Source organism: Cavia porcellus, unplaced genomic scaffold (genome assembly GCF_034190915.1).
Source record: "Cavia porcellus strain 051 isolate PalLab524CR breed Dunkin Hartley unplaced genomic scaffold, mCavPor4.1 scaffold_32, whole genome shotgun sequence".
Taxonomy (NCBI): Eukaryota; Metazoa; Chordata; class Mammalia; order Rodentia; family Caviidae; genus Cavia; species Cavia porcellus.
The window spans coordinates 41,191,638-41,206,586 of record NW_026947515.1 but is presented as its reverse complement, the minus strand read 5'-3'; the positions used below and the strand labels follow the sequence as shown (position 1 = coordinate 41,206,586).

Sequence of the window (14,949 nt, the reverse complement as noted above, 5' to 3'; positions counted from 1 at the left end):
AGCATTAAGAAGCTGGGCAAGTGAGAGGGCAAAGAAGTACATGTGAAGAGACGGCATCATGTGTGCTCAAGCAGAAAGCACAGCTGTGTTTCCGGGCATACACAGTGGTACTAAGGTTAAGAGAACCACCAAAGAAGGGAGAAAAAGAAGCCATTAACCCTTAATGGAAGTAGGTAGCTTTTCCCAGTATGAAACGCACACGCACTGTAATGTAATTTAGTGGGTCCCCAAGTGTCTGACTTCAGAAAATCGAGTTACAAAGACATCATCACATCTAGATTTATTACAACTGACCTGCAGGCAGAAGGATAGAACTATTACATAAACACTTCGATTCCAAGTATATATCTTAAATAGAGGAGGAATTCAAACAAGAATACAGGATAAAATATTCCAAAGCTCCATGAAGCAGTTATGTTACTGAGCTCCTTTTTACAGACAAATAAGGCAATATCCCTGCACATTAGCTTTTTGATAATTTTTATACATTTTTATATGGTACAAGAGAAAAATAACCAGAGCTCACAATGTACAGTTCTTACACTATTTTCACAGTATGTGAACACTATACACCCTTTTGTTTTCATAAAGATACATTGTAATAAACTCCTTGCCCTTAAGTTTATAGTTTATAATAATCTATGATTAATACACTAAAATTGCCTTTTTATGTGGTCATCCACAAATAGAACGGTCAGATTAGCTCCTGGACAGTCAGAATTGCTTATATCTCCATTTGCATAATGACAAAGTGACCCTATCCTTAGCCAGACGGGAAGTTAACAGCAGAGAAACAAATTCCTCTTGAGTCCCTGGGAGCAATGGAGGATGATGGCTTGGTATGGTTGAAAAAAGACACACGGCAATGTCTTCTTTCACAACACTGGGGTATCTAAGGTATACGATGTGGAAGAGAAAACAGGGAAATTAGGCAAGTGGACCAAAGAAATCATTTTTTACTTCTGAAATTTACAGGGATATAACTTTGAACAGCACCATTCCCCCTTTATTGTTGTATAGCATTTATGACTGTCACTCTGGGCAAAGACACAGCAATCAATACCTGCTACATTGTGGTTCTGTAATGGCATCACCTTCATCTCAGACCACGGCTGTTTTATATTCCAGTGTGCTTGAACCACTCACGGTGCTAACTGTTCTACAAAGCCCAACGTTTAGTGCCACAGAGGCTGGAGCACAATTTAATGATAGGTTGGCTAACTGTAAGCAAAGGCAAACAGCAAAAAAGAGCAGATTTAAATGGTCTCTTGTAACTGTTTGGGGGTTGTTTTGCTTTTGTGTTAGTCGTCTGCTTTCTAGTAGAATTCCAATTTCAAGAAATGATAGTGAGCTGCTAGATTGTAGCAGGGATGGAAGTATCTAAAAGACTGCCGTCTCTGATCCTTTTCAATTAATAGTGTCTTCAGAAACAATGCCTCTTCATCACCTACCACTTCGGCTGGGTCCACCTTTCTCAGCCTTTGAAACAAACACAGGAAAGGTCTGGCACTAAACCTCCTTGGAAAGGAACATCCCTGGTGATTATAAATGTTTTTTATATAGAAAAAAATGGCAAAATATTGGAGTAAGTAAAAGTCATAAAGTGGTAACAGATCACAGGAAAGGGAAAAAAAGACTCAGAAGCTGAAGGCCTGGACAGTGATGGCAAGAAGCAAACAACTGAGATCTGGTCTTCTGCTGCCTGTAAGAAACCTTTACTCAATCAAGGCACATGACTACCAGCTGCCTCTCCCTGTGAGTGAGTTAGGGTGGCTAAAGTACCAGGCGTGGAGCGAGGGGAAACACACAGCTGCTGCAAGTTGTTCTGGATAAGATACTAGAATTAAAAACATCTGTAAACTTGGCCTCCTGTACTTTTCTCTTCTTTCAGTCCTGGTGGTTTGTGGCAGGTGAGACGTCAAGTTGGCAGCACACCAAATTCTGAGAACGAAAAATTCTGAGGATCAGCACCTTCTCTGACAAGTGGCAGACTCCTGAGTCTTCCAAAGAGTAGGACTGGTAAAGGAGAAAAGAACACATTCTGTCCTGTCTCGATATTTTAATGTTCACCTCTTTGAACTCCACATGGTTTTTGGTAAAGATAAATTCATTCTAATTTAACACGGTATTTCAACAGGAAATCTGGCTGAGCACTTCAATCCCCAAACATCGACTGTGACTGTAAAGCAACAGAATATCAAATCAGTAAATCTATTGCACTTGGTGAAGAAAGTAAATTCCTCCTTTGTCTCCCAGCTCCAGAAGGCAATAAGTCTCGCTGGCTGTGTAAGCTCTTCTCACTCAAGCCCGCGTCTCTATGTTCAGACATAGCACATCCGTCACTGCGTCTTCCAGGAACTGGAAGTCTGACAAAACACCATTCCAGTAGCTGCGTCTCCAGGTTTCGAGTCTAGAAATGAATTTAAAATGTGGTCTAATCACAGTCAACAACTTGATCGTACTGACTTCCACATGTCATGAGTATGTTCATCACGAAAGAGCAGGATGTGGTCTCTGACCAGCACTAACACTGTGAGATCAATCAGGTATTACAAGGATGCACGTTCTAGGTGACAGGAGTATACAGACATGATGGAAACAAACACCAATCTTATTGCACATGGTGTCTGGGCGAGCATAAAAACACTGTGATACGGATGAAAATTCTTTACGTCTTGCTTCCTCTCAGCCCTTTTTTCCTAGAGTCTGATGTAGCAGCGGTATCAATCAACATACATGGGAGAGCTGGGAGTAGCTGGCATCTGATCCAGGATTTTACAAACGTAGCATGCGACCTCAACAGTACGTTCTTCATACATCAAAATAAAGGGATGTTTCTGTGAGAAAATTCAAAGAGCAAAAGAAAAACATCAAAGTGTATATCGAAGCCCAAACTGAAGTTTTCTCAAATTTATCACAGTATGACAGGCTTACACCACAGATGGCTACAGGCTACTGCTGGAGAGTTACAGTGTCTGCTCTCTGCACGCATGTTAGTGGGCACAGCCACAGGACACAGCAGCTGGGTTGGGAGGCACTCACCTGACGGCGAGACCTGGGAACCTGTCTGTGTACTGGGGAATACTTGCTGTAGACAGTCGAGCATCTGTTCCTTAGCACAGAGCACAGCTTGTGCTTCTACCACGCCATTGGAGAATCAAGAAGTAGCACCTGAAAACCACTTGCTATGCTCCTAGGACAGGCATAAATCCCAATCTTCTATGTCCTCCAAATGCAGCAAAGATCTTTAAAAAGCTTTTCAGCTTCAATCCTTCTGATCTTCATTCTAAAAGAGGCTCATTACCTGCATTGCTAACCATCTGTACTCCATTGCTACCGCTCCATTGCTATCAATATTTTTCTCCACAGTTTCTGTGAAGTCCATGGACAGATACCTTTACAAACATTTCTGGGTTAACTCTAAGTCTCACCCAACATCCTTGGTTTGCTAGAAGCTAAATGGAACAAATGAGTGTGCCTCTTACTAAAATACGCCCACATTATTTTAACACAGTACTTGGTTCTCTGCCTGAATAACACCACACTTATTAGACTGGTTAAGACATTACATCCCAAAAATGCAATAAATGAAAACTTACAAGGAAATGTAAATTGCCTTTGTGATATAAATGTGCATGTGCACATTGAATAGAGGCAGAATAAATGCAATAAATACATTTTTATTGATTATTTTTCCTAGGGGTAAGTTTAAACACACACACACACACACACACACACACACACACACAGAGCAATGGAAAATGGCTCCTTTCAAAGCTGTACTCTTTGGGCACAATTTTATAACATGCTAAGACAAAAATTTTCCATGAGAATTTAGCTAGTATATCAGTAGGGAAAAAAATCTTTCCTTTTTCTAAATATCTTCATTTAAAAATGTTTTTAGGACATTCAATAAGATTTAAATTATTTGACAAAGAGCCCTTTTACTTGCTTAGTGACCCAGCATGCTAAGAGGATTTCAGGTGAGGATGTATTTAAAATTCCCAAAATTCCACACTCACCAAAAGTTCTTTATACTTTGGCCTTTTGGATTCATCCTTCGTAAGGCTAAAATAACAAAAATAGCGGGATTAAAATGGCGATACAGTTACCAAATATTTTTCATTTTACAAATGAAATACAACAATGGATCAATATTTTTTCCTTCAGACCTAAAGTTAACAAAGCTGACAACCTGCTAAACACAGAAAAGCATACACAAAAAATCAAAGGATCTAGAGTAATTAACAGAACATGAGAAAAATCCAACCCCCAAATTGCAGGAATTGACTGAATCATGGCATGGTTGCATGGAAGAATACTACTTAAACACATGGATGTATATGTAAGTATAAAATTGTTCACAAATATTTCTCTAAACATATATGTACAGTTGTGTGTGTATGATATATACTTGTCAGCAACCCTAGGGAATAAACTATATCATGAATTTTATCGACATATCCTTAATTTTTAAAATGTTTTGTACTGTGCCATGGTAGGGCCGTGTTCTTTGGTCCAGAAGTTTGCAACTACTACTCCATTCAGAAATGCAATCAGAACCTTACCTACCTTATCCATGTCTTATGTCGCCACTCCCCTCCAACTTCACCGGAACTCATCTTTTTCTATCGAAAGTTAACCAACATTGGCCACAGAGCTCACTGCCCTAACTGCCGCTCTTTTCACACCCCACCCTTCTGTATGCATGCAGCACCTGCCGCACGACGAAGGCCTTCTTCTTCCACTGTGAGCGCGCAGCAGCAGCCAGCCTTCTGCTTTCGGCTTCCCTGAAATTACCCCAGCTGAAGAGTTACTCCAGCCTTCCTGGGACAGTCCGTCCGAGGAAGTGGAAGCCCCTCCCTGCAGGTCAGGTCACCCACGCTGCACCATCCCTGCTTCACAGTTTCCCAAAGAGGAGGCCGAGGTTTCCAGCGAGATTACACTGCAGCTCACCTGCTGCCCATCCCGCTCTTCCCCCTACCAGGTGTGGAGCCCAAGATCACCACCTGCTTAACTTCTTAAACTGCTACCTCTGTCCTAAAACCCACTTTCCAGGGACCACACCTGAGATACCTGCCTTCTAGGTTAACTTTTCTTCTTAATCAATTATATCCTTTAAAAACCATCTAGAAGTGGTGAAGTCTTAAATAGTTCCGTTCTTCATTATTCTGAGTAATATTTAAGTGAGTATAAAATGTTAGGACTAGGTTGACAGATATTTGCCTTTGCACTTTAGGGCTCTGATTCCAGGTTTTTTGTAGTAATTTCTGTTGCTGTAATAACTACTGTCAGTGTAACTACTGGACAGCAAACCTTCATTGGGGTGGGGTTACAATTCTCATATTTATTTGGACATGCTCTTATCTTTTATGTTTTATTTCTTTTTTTTTTGGTCTTTTTCGTTTTTACCGGTACCGGGGATCGAACTCACGACTGCCTGCTTGCAAGGCAGGCACTTATGCTGCTGAGCTAAATCCCCAGCTCCCTATGTTTTATTTCATGTAGTGCTATGAATTCATTAATTTTATAACAATTCTATTACATGTTAAAGACAGTTTAAAACGCCAAGATACTGCATAAGATACCTAATCCCCTAAAATAACGTGAAATGGCCATGTATGTCCCCTTAGAGCTACGGCTCTAATCCTTCTGTGTTGGTTTTATGTTCTTTAACACTGGTGTGTCTCCTGATATGTGCATGTTTTAAATTCCAGCGTGTCAGGTTTTATCTTTTCTCCGTAGCTACATATGACTCAGGATCTCCAGGTCATTTGGTCTGGTATTTTACTGAAGTTTGTCTTCAAGCAAAGAAATTTTCATTCCTTTTCTGCTATCAGTGGACAGAAGGCCCTACATTTTTCTTCTGTGCCTGTTATCATCTGCCCTGAGTTTATCTTTTCATTTCTTGCTTCTGGAAGATTGAATTAAAGGGTGTTATCTAATTCACAGATTTTTATAACCAGGAAGACCCAACGTACTGCGCAGCAACAGTCACATTCCTCCATGTAACTAAGATACGTATTTCCTGAGTTCAAAGTGCCCTTCCTTGTTATAACTTTTCCAAATTTCTCATTCTGGTATAATTCTCTGAACCACTGCTTTCACTTTTCAGGGATTTTCTTTCCTTATCCTAAAAGGGCACCGGGGCTTACCAAACAAACAAGCCGGCCTCAGGTTCTGGTTTCCTGACTGAGAAGGAGGTGGAGAGCAAGTGTTAACAGCACCAGCACTGGAAAGGGGGCTGTTTTCTTTTCTTTTTTTTTTTTTTTTTTTTTTTTGTCTTTTTCTTTTTTTTTATCGGTACTGGGGATCAAACTCGCAACTGCCTGCTTGAAAGGCAGGCGCTTATGCCGCTGAGCTACATCCCCAGCCCAAGGGGGCCGTTTTCTAAAACTTTTAAACGCTTTGCAGTATGCCCCTTTCCTAGCACAAGCATCCTTGGTCAAAGTGCTGGCAGCAAAGCCCGGTTTTTAAAGGTCTTTCCTGCCAAATACAAGGCAGGAACAAGTGCACATTGAGCATCTCTAATTAGAAAGTCTGAAATGCTCCAAAATTCAAAACTTTTGTGTGGTGACATTATGCCACAGGTCAAAAATGTCGCAAAATGAAATGCTACTTTATGCATAAAATTACTAACTATACTGTATAAAATTACCCTGAAGTAATGTGCACAAGGCATATAGAAACATAACTGAGTTCCCTGATCAGACTTCAGTCTGAAAAAGTCTCAGTGTACATATGCAGATATTCCAAGATCTGAAAAAACTGAAAATCTGAAACATTTCTGGTCCCAAGCACTGCAGATTAGAGATAATCTATGCTGCCATGGAAACCCAGCTGTGCGCAGGATCTAACAAATATTTCCTTACCACATATTTCAGGTTGCGATTTCCTACATCACTGTCTGTTCCACAAGATGCCTTTTCTTCAAGTTCTGTCCCAAGTTAAGGTGTTCTCTACAAGTATTACATTTTTACAGGTGACAAATTCTGCAACAGCCAATTCATCCCTGAATTCAATCTTATCTACATGGGTTCACAAAACTTCCTCAAGTATAATATTTTAGGTTCTTTTCCAGGAAAAAGACTTAAGAGTCCATCACCCCCTACAAAATGTGATGGATGACTGCAAAACAGCAGTTACTGTGGAGAAGGGTTTAAACTGTGAGCTAAGATATTCGTGTGAGCCTCATCTTTGAGGAGTTTTTTCTTTAAACAAACTTTTGACTGAAGCAAAATATAATCAAGAACATAATATCTAAATGTAGAATAAAGATAAATAAATAAAAGACAGTATTCTGACTCCCATTACCAAATACTCTATCTGCTTTTAACTTTCATATAAATAGAAGCGCATCAGTCTGTCTTTTATCCGTCAGCACCATTTGTGACATTTTCCCATGCTGAGGGTAAGCGAAGGGCAGTCTTTTCTGGTATTAGGTACCACAGCAGAAGTAACACATTATTTATCTGCTGTATTACTCAGAGTTCTGTAACTGTATGTTACAATTTGACAACAGTGCTTTTCTGTACATTCTTACATGTGTCTTTTAGTGTACTGATGTCCATGATTTTATTGGGATAGTCTTGGGATTTGCAATGGGGATCACGGGCTATACTGAGTCTATGCTCCTGTAACTTCAAGTATTTTTTAAAAATCAAAGCAAAATAAATAAGAATAAAAAATAAAGAGTTTAGAATAAGGCAACACTGAATCATGAGGATCAATGAGAAATCTAAATTGCCCAAGAGATGAGATATGATGTTTAAGGATAGTGACAAGGGTGCATAAATGTGGGGCGTTAACATCAGCACAACATAGAATCAGACTTTCTTCAACTATGGACCTTAATATGATCTGAAATGCGATGAACTACAAACACATCCAGGGAAGGTTATGGCATACTGATATTCAAAATAGTTATCTATAACGGCACCAAAAACACACAAAAAACGTAGTACTATACTTACATAAAACAAATTCAATGAAGAAATCTAGTAATTAAAAAGAAACCACTGGTGCTTTCACAGGTAATCATGTTAGATGCTATATTCTATGACTTATTAAGATCCTTTCAAGCAAATACTTCAAAAAATGGAAAAAACAGAATGAATACAAACTAATATCATGTGTAAATTAGTAAAAACACATAAAAGAATGTTTTTAAAAAGGAAATAGCCAGTAGGAGCCATCCTTATGACCTTCTACCTAGAAAACCTGGAAGTATTTCTTTGTCCTCTGAAACACCAGCACAAAAGGAGAATTCGGTTAGGGAAGATGACAGGATCCCAAAATCTAGTCCAAGCAAATGCTTTTAATTTTTCAAAAAGACAACATTAGATCCTGAAACATAAAATCTTATAAAACAAGACAAAGAGCAGAAAAAGCATTCCTGGCAGAAAGTATGAGACATAAAATATTTTTTAAGAATAATAAAATATACTAAATGGCCTAGATTTTTGTTCAAAATGTATCTTTAAATTGTTAAGTAAAATGAATAATGGTCAAAAGCACTCAAATGATAAAGATGCTACATAAAACATGAGCTTCTAAATAAAAAGGGTCTATTTAGAGCAAAGGTGGGTAAAGCTCAGTGGAAAAGCACTTGCTGAGCACGTACAAGGTGCTAGGTTTCCTTTCCAGCACTGCATTGAAAAGGTAATAAAATAAGCTGAGTGCAAACCATGATGATATTACTGTCTCACCTGCCTGTGTGCAGTTATTCTAAGGTACCACTTACACACTTGTAAACATAAGGAAGAAGAACTGTTTAAAAAGCAGACAAAGCAACAGGTGTGAAGTCCACACCATGTTTGGAACGAAGTTTCAAAGAGCTTCCCATTAAGCTTTGGGCCTGACCCTCCCACATGCACCCGGACCACGTTCTATGTCCTGTAACAGTGGAGATTCACTCCTGAACGACTGACGGAGCAAGCTCTTAACTTAGTAAAGGCTTCCGGTGATTCTGGTAAAATGGCACTGTGAGAATCACATCAGAATTAAGATGATCAGTCTCACCTAGAGGTTTACCCTGCTATGTCTTGTACAAAGAACTGCAAGTCTGGAGGCAGCAGCTTCTGCACCACCCACGGCTGCTCTTCACAAACACCTGAGCAGCAGAACGAGAGGGTGATGCCTCTCCAGACCAACTGGAGCTTTCTGTACAGCTGCAGTTATCACGCTTGCTAGCGTGGATGGCAGGACACGTGACAAAGGCTCCCTTCCCCTGTATACATTATCAGTGCTGCTAAGATTAAGTAGCCTCCTAGTCTCCACCACAAGTATTTCAGCATTCACAAATCAGATACTCACCACAAGTTGACAAAGTTGATGAAACTTGGGGAGAATTCTCTTTCCTCAGAATTACTCAGCTGTGGAGGATCTCCTTTCACCACTTGTGTTAGTTGATCAAATACACTATTCCATTTTGGATACGGAAATCGGCCTGTGGCTAACTCATACTAAAGAGAACAAAGAAAAAGCAAAATACACTAGGCATTACCATCACCAATCAGAATCACCACGCTAACAAGGTAAACTTCAAGCAACACTCTATTCAGGGCTCACATGCTGAGGGAGAATCTTGTAATGCAGAGAACTATGCATCAACTCAATCCAAGGGCTTGACCAAAGCCTCAACTGTGCCTCACAATCAATGCGTGCTCCCAGGCAACCTCTAGTTCTGACTCTTGTGTAAGAAATTCTGGAAGGTTTAGTTTAGACTATTTTAGTATAGACATTCCACAATTTATAGTAGCCTGAATGGAAGGCTTTGGTCCAGAACAGAGGTCAAACTCATCTGTAAAGTAAAAGAATGCTCAACAAACCTTTGAGCCCCCTGAGCCCAACCGCAAATCCTGTTCTTCAGCTACTCTACAGTTACGACAGCTTAACCACAACCAGATTTAACTACTACTGAAACAATCAAGTCATGGTCAAACCCTAAAGGGCTCAGGACGGTATCACTAAATGATTTCAAAACAGATCTGCAGACTTAAACGTATGTCCCAATTCAGCAAGGGTCGAAAATATTATTGTCATTTTTCCCCATTGTTTTGAAAATAATGAAAACTAAGAATTGTGTTTTTGAGAAATATATCTAAATGTGCCTCACAGACTAATGTGTCTCATTTGGTAGCTTTGGTGGACTGATCGTGAGGATGGGGTTCCAACCCTAACACAAAGGAAGACAACCTATCAGGGAGGGGTACTGTGTCAGAAAACTGGTTCCGTTTCCTCAAAAGATCACCTTCCAGTTCACTGCTGCCTCTATTTACACACATAAAGGATGAGGTTCCCAACTCACTAGAGGAAATGATATATGACTGGTGGGGACTATCTCAAAGCATGATTCGGGGTCCTTCCCGAAAGAACAGCTATCAGTGGGTACCGTCCCCACTTACACACACGTGCAGGAAAGCAAGAGCTGGGAATGAACACACACAGAGATGCATCCTTCTGGCTACAGTTTCTTTTTCTTAAAATTACAGCTGTTTTAAAAGACCGAATTGTATTGGTTGGCCACAGCATGAGAAGTAACTTCATTGAATCCACTCTTAAGAACAGAGTTGGCACTGGACTAGGAACAGCCAGACCCCAGCCTCTCGCGGTCACGGACTGGGGGGAGGGACAACAATGTTCTGTTTGATTTCTACTATGTCCCAAGTTATTTACAGCTATTTTGAAGACATTATAGTAACATTGTTGATTTCATAATGTTTTGAAGTCCTGTATCTCTTATACTAGTTTGTTTTGATTAGTGTTATTTTGTTTTATCATTTTAAAGATTAAAACAAACAGAATTTAATGAGAAAGGAAAAATAGGTTGCACATCATACAGTGAAGGAATTAGGATCTTAAAAATTCATTTCATAATTTTTCAAGATTATTCCTATGGAAAATAAATTATTAACAATTGTTTAAGTACTAAGTAACTTGCTTTTAAACAATAAAGTTTAACTAAAGGTACTATAAGGAACTTGCTTTTAAAAATTTCTACATTAACAGGTAGGTATGATGGCACATTCCTATAATCGCAACTACTCAGAAGGCTAAGGCTGCAGGATAGCCAAATTTGAGCCCAGCCTGGGCAGCAGAGCAAGATTTATCTAAAAAATATCTACACTAAAACATTTCACAAGTCTGAGGGTGTAGCTCAGAGGTACAGCACTTCCCTAGTGTACACGAGGCCTTGGGTTACACTTCCAGAATGACTGGGGGTGAGGAGCAACAAAAATTTTTCACACAGCAAAATTTCGTTTTTGTCTAAAATACTTGCTTTTAAAACATAATTATCTAAGTCCCAGACAAATACTTCCGAGTTGTAAGAATCTGTTATAATTGTAAGTACACATAACAGACACTTACAACACACCCTGCTAGCAGCTTTAGATCTTGCCTCTGTTTCCAGACCAGCTGCAGGATCCTTCTTCTTTAGTTAGCTGACCTCATACACAGTATTTGGCCACAAGGAAAAACAGAGTTCTCAGCAGAAAGGAACTGCTAGCTTTAAGCTGTATATGGAAAATCTATTAGATTGGCAAATTTACTCACAAAGAATAAATAACAAAGATATATGACTCTGGTCACGGCAAAATTCTAAAACCACATGTCTATGCGCGGAGAGTCTCTAATAAGCTACCAAAAAAGCTCATTGTTTTGAACCTGTGTATCACCGAACTGTGGGATCTTAGGCTCAAATAAAAAGTATGAGGAAACGGAAGGAAAAGGTTTAGTCATCCAACCTCACGGGATAGTCCTATCTGAGGCAGAAAACTCACATTCAATGTAGAGGACACTAAAGAATCTATCCAAGGGGCCAGAAATTTAGCTCAGTGGCTCAAGCACTTGCCTGGAAAGCATGAGGTCATGAGTTCAATCCCCAGGATGGAAAAAAAAAAATCTACCCCAAATCACAAAAATCTCAGTAAAGTCTAATAGAACAGCAAGCACAAGAAAATAAAAATTGGAAAAAAGAAACAAACTCATAAAGACATTGCTAAAGATTGTGTGTGTCCTTAAAATTTGTATTTTGATGGTATCAGGAAATGAGGTTTAGGGGAGGTGAGTAGGTCATGAAGACAGAGCCCTTGTGAATGGCGTTAGTGCCCTTCCAAGAAGACCCGACAGGCCCCTTACTTGAGAATAACAAGACCATCATCTATAAACTAGGAAGTGGCTCACTAGAGAGTAAAGCTATCCGTGCCTTGGACCTGGACTTCCCAGCCTCCCAAACTGTAAGAAAGACTTGATAAAAATTTCAATATAGCTCATAAACAAGGAAAAGTTTATTTGTACTTTGTATTGCAAATCAGTAGCTTTTTCATTATTCTTTCTCAGAGCATTTCACTTCTAAATTTCTTGCTATTACACTGTACTACTACCGTGACAAGGCCGAGTGAATATAAACATACCAATGTGATCCCCAAACTCCAGACATCAGAGCGGACATCATATCCTTGTCGAGATGCACTAGGGTCTATTCTTTCAGGCTGAAATATAAAAACAAAGTAAGGTCATTAATGATGCTTACTCTTAACAAGCAAGGGAAAGACCAGTTGGTTAGGCAGCCAAAATGCCGGTAACTCACTAGAGGAACCCATGGCTAAGATCAAGTTGGGAGTAACACAAAGCCACAATAATATTAAAAACAAAGAAACTACTCCAAACCCAATTCAACTCCCGGGCTACTTCCATAAAAGGAACCACAGAAACTCTTCCAATTTATCCCCGAAGGATCCAAAGCTCATAAAGCCAAAGGTAAAAATGGCCAGAAAAAGAGAAACAGAGAAAACAGAAAAAATAGAAGAAATAAAGATCACAAGGTCAGAACATTAGCAATTAGTAGTAAACTGGAAAACAAAATAGTAAGTCTTCTGATTTTACCATTCTTCTTTCATAGATAAGACTAGATCACACCTACATCTGAGACACAAAAGCGAAACACAAACTAAATTCATTACACTTATTCCATCCATTCAGGATAAAGCTAAACTGGCCACTATGCTTCACTTTAAAGATATTGGTCTATCAACCATTTATAGCCAAATTAAAGTACTGTAATAAAGTAATGCATTATCCTGTCATAATAAACAAAAATTATCATTTTTAGTATTTTTGTGAAGGAGCATCCTTACATTTCCTTGAAATCAGGCACCATCATTTGTACAGTAAGTCAGGAATGGAGAAGAAAGAGAGGGTATCAGTAGCACAGTGTTGACAATGAATCCTTTTCTAAAGCTGACAGCTTGTACTGTGTAAGGAATGTCCACAGAAGCCTAAACGTTGGCTATTCTATCTTCTCTGTCACAGTAACTTGGAGCGTTATGGATTTTAATTTGAACATAATCACTGTGCTGCATATTCACTGAAAACTATTTATTTTTAGCTGTAAATATATTTTCGTTGTAAGATTCCCATTATATAAAAGTTCCAGTTATTGAACCAATAGAGAAAATACACAAACATCACCAGCACAATTTTGCCAAACTCCCAAAGAACATTTACTAATGACATTTGGGGCATGGTCTTATTTTAAATGAACAGAAGTTTTACAAAGCATGTTCTCAGAAAACAAACTAATTCAACCAGAAACAATAGCAGAAAGATTCTCCAAATATCATAAGATTAAACAACATATTTCTAAATAGAAAGTGGGTCAAAGAAGTCTCAAAAAGTAAGAAAATTTTGAGGAATGCAATGAAAGTACAGTTCAGAGAAAAAGTTATACATTTAAATGCCTATTTCAAACCAATAATCTAACTATAGAGCTTAATAATTAGAAAAAAAAAGAATAAACCCAAAGCAAGCAAGCAGTAGGAAGGAATTAAAAAGCAGAGTAGAAAGCACTAAAATAGAAATGGAAAAACAATACAGAAGGGTCAGCAAAACCAAATGTTTTTTGGGAAAGATCAAAAAGATTGGCATACTTTAAAACAGACTGTCCAAAAGAAGGAAAAAGGATTCAAATTACTAAAGTTAGAGAGAAAACTACTATTAATCTGAAAGAAATAGGTGAAGTGAATACACTGCTTGAACATGAAAATCTACTAAGAATAATATAGAAATACATATAACATTGGGATTATGTTATTTCATAAAGCTGTTATTCAAAACCTTCCAACAAATGAAAGTCCAGACTTGGGCTTTGCAGGTAAACTTTTTCAAACATGCAAAAAAAGAAGTAACAGTAAGAGAAAGTGATACACTTCATAACGTATTTCATGAGGTCAGCATAACATTTATGAAAACCTGACCAGCACTTGCATTACTATAGTTCCTGAAGACAAAAACACAACACTATACAATATATAATATGATCAAATCTAATTCAGCAACACATACAAATAGCAATGTATCACAACCAAACAAGTTTTTCTTAAGAATATATACTAGCTTAAATACATGAAAATAATGTAACGTACCATATTTACAGAATAATGAAGAAAATCATAATATCAGCATGTGAAAAATTAGCAATAGTACATTATTAAAACAGCGATCATAATAACTCTCAGCATACTAAAAACAGACAGAAGCTTAAATGCCTAAAACAATCTAAAGCCAGTATCATAATTATTGGTGAAATAAAAAACACTTCCTAGTTAAATAGTGGGAACACAGCAGAGATACGTACTCTTACTGATTGTATTCAGCACTGTACTGGGTTCTAGCCAGTACAAAAAAGGAAATAAAGTTGTGCCTTTATTCACAAGTACGAATTTACACTACTATACTCACTGACAGGAAATTCCACCAAAATGAACAATGAAACTAAACTAGCAAGGTTACAAGTCTACAATTTCAACATATGCAAATTAGCTGTCATAATAGCAAAATATTATTTAAAAACCTTAATTCTATTTATAATAATATCAAAACCAGGGGCTGGAGATTTAGCTCAGCGGCATAAGCGCCTGCCTTGCAAGCAGGCAGTCGTGAGTTCAA

The 14,949-nt window shown here is 38.4% G+C and overlaps 1 protein-coding gene across 12 annotated transcripts in view; it reads right to left on the bottom strand.

Moving 5' to 3' along the window:
• Nucleotides 1-265: 265 nt before the first annotated feature.
• Nucleotides 266-14,949, bottom strand: part of Map2k4 (mitogen-activated protein kinase kinase 4) — a 118,361-nt gene continuing 103,677 nt past the window's right edge. For all 12 annotated transcript variants that reach the window (XM_063242129.1, XM_063242130.1, XM_063242131.1 and 9 more), the window contains 4 exons: nucleotides 12,417-12,494; nucleotides 9,316-9,464; nucleotides 4,023-4,068; nucleotides 266-2,837 (listed from right to left, as the gene is read on the bottom strand). In XM_063242129.1, coding sequence (XP_063098199.1) covers nucleotides 2,724-2,837; nucleotides 4,023-4,068; nucleotides 9,316-9,464; nucleotides 12,417-12,494 — 387 coding nt within the window. In that variant the 3' untranslated portion in view covers nucleotides 266-2,723. The remainder of the gene's footprint in view (nucleotides 2,838-4,022; nucleotides 4,069-9,315; nucleotides 9,465-12,416; nucleotides 12,495-14,949) is intronic.